The 9,253-nt window shown below is 39.3% G+C and overlaps 1 protein-coding gene across 1 annotated transcript; it reads right to left on the bottom strand.

The window, feature by feature from the left end:
* Nucleotides 1-2,256: 2,256 nt before the first annotated feature.
* LOC104441980 lies at nucleotides 2,257-8,584 on the bottom strand. Its single transcript, XM_010055261.3, has 5 exons — nucleotides 8,342-8,584; nucleotides 6,189-6,250; nucleotides 4,954-5,044; nucleotides 3,454-3,556; nucleotides 2,257-3,370 (listed from the first exon to the last, which is right to left on the bottom strand). The coding sequence occupies exons 1-5, from the start codon at nucleotides 8,485-8,487 to the stop codon at nucleotides 2,666-2,668; spliced, it is 1,107 nt and encodes a 368-aa protein (XP_010053563.1). The 5' UTR covers nucleotides 8,488-8,584; the 3' UTR covers nucleotides 2,257-2,665.
* Nucleotides 8,585-9,253: the final 669 nt, after the last annotated feature.

Below are 9,253 nucleotides of genomic sequence, written 5' to 3' on the forward strand. Positions count from 1 at the left end.
AATTCCCGCTGATCTTATTGACATTTGACAATAAGGATGGATGGGAGGTCACGAGATGCACCTAAACTTGTCCCACCAAAATGAGGAAAGCTCTTGGAAACTTACACGACTTCACTGAAAAGAGCAACAGAGTTAAATACATAAATTGATTAAAAAAATAATACTCATAACTGGTGCAGTGAACATGAATTTTTTTGGGTTAAACGATAAAGATGTCAAATAACTCGATCTGATCACAAATCATAAAGGGAAGGGGAGGTGGGATGCAACTTTGAGAAGCAAATCTCTATCCACAATTCAAAGGTCTTTGAATTTTTTGTGATGATATGCGACATGATTCTAGAGAGGTGAACATAGAGAGAGACATAATAGAGTTGCTAATCTTGCCAAGGTGAATATGTACAATGAAGTTAATTCTTAATCAGACGGTCAAGATGATAAAATATGACTCTTATCATTTAAATTATTCGAAAAGAAAGGAAGCCAAATATTATGGTTGGTCTCATCTCATCTTGTACCAAATTGGATGATAGATTTATATTGAAGTTGACAGAACACGATAGATATCTTGCAAATAACTTCAATGACATATGAATACAATCTATCCAATAGTCACTAACGAAGAAAGACATTGGAATCACGGAAGGATGATACATCCTTTGCCCAATTTCAGCTCTCTTGATAGCCATCAGCTTTTATTATTTTCATTTTTAATTTTTTTTAAAGCTTGTTTTTATTATATATATCCAAGCACATTATAAGAGGAGCCCGGAAATCACCAAGGGCCATGTGATGTTCTCTTTGGCGTTGCTTTTTACCCATAGTTATTGCCATCACCTGCAACGCTTTTGGTCAGACTTCAACTTTGTGTAACATCTGATGGACTCATTGAATAGGGGGTGTGATGAGGACCGAGGACCAAGGAGGGTGTACATCATTATTCATCTAATAATAATAATGGTACGATCTCACATGGTTGAATTGCTACGTTGGAATAGTTTCCTGCGCTATTTTGGGGGGGCAATACCTGCATTGTGACCCATCTATTCTTTTCCTGGGTGTCTCCAAACAAAGTTCCATCATGCGTTTGAGAGGTCTCTCTCTCTCTCTCTCTCTCTCTCTCTCTTTGTTACGCTTGTTAAGCGAAATAAAGTGGTAGCAAAAGCAAAATATGTATCTACATCTCGAGGTCTAAAGTGGGGGGCTTGAGTGTTGCTTTAGACATCGACTTGGAATTGCCACCAAGATAGATGTGGAATCTTTTCCGATGATCTCATCGAGATCTTGCGTAACTTTAGTGGATTCAACTCTCTGTGGCTAACAGTGCAGAGCATGAGGAACCAAAATTCCCTTCATAACTAGTCTGAAATCTAAGGTTGAAATGAGCGGCTGAGATAATGGGGTTTGATGTAAAGGTTTAGAAAAAAGCTGTTCGAGGGAGAAAGAAAAAGTCAAGTGGAGAACTTGAGATGGGCAGGGCCATTGAAACTGAAAGCATTTGACAGCCTCGTTTTGAGGGGTTTGGGTGACAGAAATAGAGAAAAGAGAAATCCACCAAGAAAGGTGGTGTTGGGTTGAGAAGCATATATAAGAGAATAAAGCAAAGAAAAGCACCATCCCCATAAAAAACCTCCAATGCTAAAATGGTTGAAAGTAGCTTTGAGAGAGAGAGAGAGAATTCCCAACAATGGAATTTTTCTTCGTCATTATGTTATTTTGCCTTTAGAGCCCATTTTGGAATCTTTCCAACGAAGCACGAGGAATTCAAGCTTGAGTTGATTTCACTTTGAACTGAAGACGTGTGTTACAAAGGACTGGGCTCGGCCATCTCATGATTAAGCTTTCCATCTTTTTTTTCTTTTTTCTTATTCTATGCTTATTTTTTTCTCCCTTCCTCTGGTGGCAGTTGAAATGCCTATTGTGGTGCGTCTACCTGAGCTCCAGATTTCAATAAAAGGCTATTGAAAATTGAGCAGGCATACAATGATCACACTACCAATTTTCTTCCTCCAATTTCATTTTCCGTTTGGTAGGACATAATGCTCCCTAGAAAATGTACGTGATAGGCATTAGGCAACCACGTGTTCATATAATTGAGGAAGACTTTTTATTTTCGGACTTTGGAAGAGAATTAAAAGAAAAAAAAAAACTATTTGGTACTAATTCAACCCACTTACACCAAGTTCGGCAACCCAACCCACACAAGATTCTATGTTACCTGCACATCACCCATCGAGAAGAAGTTTCTTGAGCCCATCAGACAAGCCCGGACCAGCTCATTCGTATCAATTTTCACTTCATGGACAGTCCACCATAGATTCAAAGCACACAGCACAAAGTATAGGAATGGCAAGTTTGGTGTAGAATGAACAATCTGTGGCCTGCCGCAAAGTGTGAGCAATTCCCCACATATGCATCCAAACCTATCATATGCAAACTAAATAGACCTAATGTATGCAGAAAGAGTTTGCGACACTAAATTACATCGGTGCCAATAACCCTCAAAACATAGTTATCTGCAGCATAAAGAACAGGGAGGAGAATCTAAAAGGGCGCTTGGACATGAAACTACCTAACAGAACCGATTCCAGTACAACAAATAAAAATGCCATGTTACTCCATCCTCAAATTCAGCCTTTGGCCAGTGTCCTACCTCTGAATCATGTTATAGTTTTTCTATCTGCTCAAGAGAAGAAAAGTGAGCACCGATGATGTGGAGAGTTTGTTGATCAATCTCAGCAGTACATACAGACTTCGGTAAAGAAAAAGCAGATCCAGACCCCGTTTTCTTATCATCTCCAGCAGAATGTGCAGGCAGGGATGGCTTGGTGTTTTCTGCTACTGTTTCCCCCAACCCCACGTGCTGACTAATTAACTGGGCTTGCATATCCAAGCAAGATTTTAAATCCTCCTCATTCCGTGCTTTGTTCAGCTTCTCGTTTAGATCACGGATAATCAAAGCTCTTTCAACCTGGAAACCTTTTATTTTGGGTCTATTATTCAGTTCGCCTTGGGCAACTGAGTCATTTGCCTGACTATTCAACTCGAGTTTCTGAAGTTTCCTCAACCCTTGATCAATGACACTGTGAATCCTCTTTCTCAAATTTTCCTTCCTAACTGGGTTTGCTTTTAGCTTCAGTTTCATCTCTGAGAAGACAATGCTCTTCTCCTCCCCACAAGTGGGGCTAGATATTGATGTGGAGGACTCATCTTGGCCAAAACCTTTGGCTAGTGACTCCAAAGCAAATACCTCTTCTAGTAGGCCAACATTCTGCATATATCGGTCAAAAGATTCGTTCTCTACCTCGATATGCCGATCCTTGAACTCCTTTAACTTGGCAAATCTCCATTCATTTATAGCCGCAGCATCCTGAAAAAGCTCTCGCAATGAAGAACATGTATTGCGGACATCTAACAAAGATTCAACACTTACAGAGCTTCAATCATGCTTACCTTTCTGGTTAATGGCTTCTTAGAACGCAATGGCATTTGCACATTATTGAATTGGGCAAAATTGTTGGATAGTTGCCGAAGAGATGCAACTCTCAGTGAACTCCTGAAAGAAAGCCACAAAGAAGCAATTCTAATCACATTTCATTTATCCCCAGACGACATACTTATGCTATAAGCAAGTCAGTGAATTGGAAACTTATGCAAAATAGGTTAATCAAGCAGCTATAAAAGGTACAAATCATTTCAAGTTTTTACAAATATAGTGACAATGGAAAAACTTTGGACAAGCAAAGAAAATGAAGCAAAGAAAGAATTTGTGAGAACTAAGTGAATACTTCCAACAGTTTAGTCCACATAAGAAGTTACATTTCAGTTTAACTTCTTAAATACAGTCAAATAACACAGCCAAGATCCTCTGATTCTGACAACCATGTCATTTGGTGAAAAAGTGTGACAACTTACTACTTAAAACTTTGCTGCTTTCATTTAAAGCAGTGAATAGATTGCTTTAGGATGTCGACAAATAACAAGCTTGAAAGATAGCATGCCCAGTAAGCTGATGGACTCTGTCCTTGTCCATGCCTGTTTATTTGAGCTACAGTAAAAGCAAATTGTACTACTTTGTTTTCCCACCAAAATTGAAAATATTGCACAAATTTCAAAGAATTATGGAAATATTATAAGCCAATCTACATGTCTACATTTGCATTTTGTGAAGTTTTGAATATTTTGAGTTTTAAAAAAAATCATATTGTGTGCGCCAGGAAATTTTGATTAAGCAAAAAATTGAAAATAAAAGTGAATCCAAGAAGGCACGTCTAAACCATGACCAAGAATACCTAAGTCATCATACATAATGATGGGCATCAAATCTCACATTCTACTATTTCTTTATCTGCAGTAAACATGCCCTGACAGACTAAAGTCTGACATGGAGATTGAAAATTCCAGTTTTTTACTACGAAAGTGACAAGTTTATGTGCCTTGTTTGATGGATCATTTTCAAGACCACGATTTTTCCTCAGACATTAACTGTGTATAACTGCCAGTCCTACAAAATTATATTAAGTCATAACCAACCCTGTCCAATATAAATTTCACGTTTCAATAATAAAATAAAAAAGTCATCTCTAAGAACATGATTGAAACAAAATCACACCCTGAGTAAAGCCACATTGTGACGATAATGTCAAACCACTGAGTGAAGCAGCATCTCCTTTACATCTGAATATAACTTCGCACTTAGATGTTCATCTATAGTGCATCCACCAAGAAATTTACTTTATGATCAACTAAACATGGGAAAATGGGCATATTTTTTAGTCACATTGAACTAAAAAGGGCCGAACTAAATGTCTAACTAATGTAAGTATCTCTATTGGATGAATATGAAAAATAAGAACTACAGCAAACAAGTCACTTATACTATGAGCAATTAGAGCTGAAACTTCAACAAAGCAGATGATGTGCATCCATTGGTGATACACACTGACAACTTACCCTGAAGAAGATGGTTCAGTTGCCTGCTGACTAAATATAGGGGAGTTTGAAGGTGGGGTCTTCTCTGGAAAAGTTGCATTGGCTTTCAAAACTGCATGAGTGGCAAGTAAGTACTAAAGACAATGCAATAGATCATGAGAAACAGAGAACCTCTAATGTCTAATTAGGGAGAATGGCAACATCAGGGATAAATGGCCATGACAAAAGAAAATACCATCGTAAGCTTTTGCAAACAAATTCACAAATCTCAAATTTCACTTCTGCATAGCAAGTTCACCCAACTTTGGCATTTACTTGGCCAAAGTGTCATATGTGATGAAGCACATGTCTACTAAAGCAAACATGCGAACCATTTCTTCTACCTACTTCTCCTTTCCCATAAACAAATATCATCAAATAAGATCACGGCTGAATTGACAATTTTGATAGTGCCAAATCCCTGCTCATGATAAACGTCAGAGGATATACAGATTAATGATTGATAAACTGCATCTTTCACAAGTAAAAGTTTTCTTCAGTCCACTTTTGACACTTGCTTCTGATAGATTGATGCAGAATGCACCACATCAATTACTGGGACAATGACTAATCACTTACGGCAGTTATAATACCAGCAGTCTAAACGACATAAAGTGGGATATGAAGTACGAACTTCTCAGTTTTCATCACGTCAAACTCAGTGGGCTCTGTCATATCTATATAAAATCTCAAATAGAAGATTGTCATTGCTACATAGAAACATGTATTTAATACCCAAAATTAGAGACATAGAGTAGCGTGACCATGGAAAGGAAAAAAAAAAACTCTGTAGGACATGCTAGATTTATTTTTGTTATGATTTATAGACAGTCCAATAAATTCTCTACTTTACAAATTACAACATAAAGGGCATCTCCATATTGTAAATATTCTGACAAGAAAATACATAGAAAAAGCATTATCTTTGCATCGTAGAGTCAAATGCCAATGTACACCTTCCTAATCATAAATGTTATCTTCTGTCCCATCGAAAAATGTTGTGGTATCCAGCATACCATTTTAATATTTAAACCCAACTGCCCATGCAAACATTGTTACATTTAAAACTCAGAAGCGCAGAGAAGGATGTATGTTTCGGGATACTATCAAGCAACATCATCCAAGCAGCATTAGCATCCTAAATCCTTAAACACATCCCTACACATGAATGGCAACAATACCTTAAATAGAATCTAAATATTTGAAAAGTAGCATACCATGAATATGACAGGGATTTTGAGCTTTGGAGCAGCAACTTTTGCATGACTGGTAAGGACACCTACACAATGACCTCAACAGATCAAAACGGAGATTAAGGGGAGATAGATGTTGTTTCAAAATCTCGAAAGAATCGCCACATTCTCAAAATCAAAGCACAATAATTCCCTTTGTGTCACTGTTGACAGAATGGTGCGCAGATTTCCTTGCCAACACTACCCGCTAGCTATATCAAGGCATGATTGGACAACTCATCGGTGTGATATACGTTTGAACTACATCAGTATTTTATGGTTCAGTCGGTCAACATAATAAGCACTTCCAGACATTTAATACGCTCTCAAAATAGGCAAATCACAACCTCAGATATTACAATGAATACCCACTACTCTTTTCCAAAATATATTAAATGGGGTATCAAGTGCGTTTGTGATCTCTCTCGATGAGGACTCCAGCCACTCATACATATTTTTGTTATAATTATCTCAACATAGAAAGTGGAACAATGTCAATATAAAGCAATTTGCAAATGTTCAAGCTCAAGTTTGAGAAATAAGATTTAGGCTTGGTTTAATTCAATGTCCCCAAAACTTCACAATCCACGCTGTGGCGTATGGCAATGAGATTTGCCATATTTAATTTAACGGCATAAGGAGACACAATTATTTCACTTTAAATGATTGTATTGCCCATATGAAGGGTAAATTATGCAAATTACATATTGTATAATCTTGACATGAAACACACATGATTGGTAATAATTAAATGATTTTGCTTTGGATATCATCAGTCCTCCCAACAAGGATAACTTTAAGGATCTATGTAGAACTTGTTTATAATTGAGTCTTGAAAGCAAAAGGAAAGTACAATATGAGAAAGTTCCAAACTACCAAGGGGTTACCTCTGTTATACAAAAGTTACAAACAGCTAGAACCTACAATGTCTAACAAACTATACAACTCTCGAGAGCAATGTACACCTTATCGTATAGAAATTGAATCGCTAAAGGCATGATCATATCAATCCTATAACTCAATCAATTCGAATTACGTCACATAAAGGTTAAAAAACCTAGATCAAATGCATATAATTCCTTGGGTATCAGATTGATGAATTGTTATCACATAATATTTTGAGCAAGACTTAAACAGTAAATCTACACTTTGGTCCTCCACGTAAAATCATTTGTGTGATTCAATTTAATTTCTTTTTGCTTTTCAATTGAATCTTTTAACTTCCTCAATACGGAATTAAATCCTTTCTTTGTTTACCATTACCAAAACCGTCAAATCGCAGTGTCTTACATAACCCATCTCGCTAGCGATATGTCCATGCTCACAAATGATCAATTAATATCGGGCAAATGATCAATTAATACTGGGCAAGTGTACGAGATTATACGCATCAATAAATAAAAGCTCATAAAAGAGCTCTCTGCTTAAAACACCTGCTCCTACATTGCCCTTGACGCAAAATCGTGATAATTGCCAACTGGAAGAGCCCTAACTTCTTACCAGGCGAAAATAAGTAAGCCAGATAGGATATCTACGAACTACGTAAATCAAAATTTGAATTTTAGTCAATTCTGCTCTCCACTTCCAGACGTGAACATGGCCCTTCCGACCAAATTACAAGCAAGAACCTCGGTCGGAGGGAATCCTAAGGTAAGCTTATCAAATCACGATCCATTTCGTGAGCTCGATACCTCCTATTTCTCTACCCTAATTACTAACATGAGCAAGCATCTAACAGCCATAAACGCAAAACAGCTGCCTGCAGATTCAGCCCAATCCCAAGGGACCCGACAATTTCGGCCGACTTCGGGCATCATCAGCGACCAATCTGTCCACCAAATCGAACTCGCATCCTCATATACACACGGCCGGGAACGATACATCCGCTCACGAGAGCGGGCGGTCACCCCTGGCCATCAGAATCCGGAGCCTCCTTCAACCGAAAGCACTCGCGGGCAAAGCCGTCACCGCGTCTCCAAACAAACTCACTCAAGACAAAAGAAGAACAAACACGAAACCGCAGCAACACGAGCACTGAAGCAACACAGAAAAACGGCGCGACGAGAGGAAAAAGGCGACACCTTTCGAGACCAGCGACCGGGGGAATCGATGAAGGGAGGAGGGATCGAATTGGTTACCGGGAGCGGGCGACGTTGCCGCACTGAATGCACTTGGGCTTGTTGAGGCCGCGGAGGGTCTTCGGCGGCGGCGTCTCCGTGCGGTGCCCCACCGCGGCGCCGGCGGTCGGTGGGGCCGGCGGCGCGGCGGCGCTCTGGGCCGCCATGTTGGGGAGGAGGCTGGCTTCGTTACGTCGCAATGTTCGGTTGGCGCGATACCTGATCGATGCGAGTCCTTTTAATTTCGGGGGCGATCGGTGGCGGAGGCGGAGGAGGAGGAGGAGGAGGAGGAGGAGGCCGTTTTAAACGAACCGGCGGGTCAAGAAGCGGCCGATTCGGGTCGGGTAGGAGGGAATCGGGTCAATGGGTCGGTCGTCCTCGGGTTCACTGGCCCGGCCCGGTACTTGTCAGGTACAGGATATGATAATCCTTTGTTTAATTGTTTTTTTTTTTGTAAAGACCCTTTGTGTAATTGTCGTAACGGGATTAACTAATCAATTCGCCACGTCGGCATGTCGACTGTTATAAGTCATTCTTATAATTCCGGACACTATGCCTACATAATCTTTTCCCTTTATTACACATCAATTAAATATTAATATACTTACGGAAATTTCAAACTTTCCGATTTTAGTTAGATTCATCATGGCCTTGCCAACAAGTAATTCAATTGCGAATGTTACATCTAAGAAGACATGCAAATTGCCGTGAGGAGGAGGGGGCGCAGCGATGCAGTTCCATCGTTGTGTGGCTCGCTTTTTTTGTTAAATTAAAGAAACCCTCGAAAAAGAAAGAGAAAAGGGGGTGGTGCGAAGAAGATGCAAGGAATCTGGGATTGAGAGAGAGGAAACCATCGATAGATTTGTTAGAATGCTAGGGTTCATGTACATATGATAAATCAAAAATCAAAAGGCATCTGAGAAAAAATAAAGA

The sequence above is a fragment of the Eucalyptus grandis genome, chromosome 4 (genome assembly GCF_016545825.1).
Source record: "Eucalyptus grandis isolate ANBG69807.140 chromosome 4, ASM1654582v1, whole genome shotgun sequence".
NCBI lineage: Eukaryota > Viridiplantae > Streptophyta > Magnoliopsida > Myrtales > Myrtaceae > Eucalyptus > Eucalyptus grandis.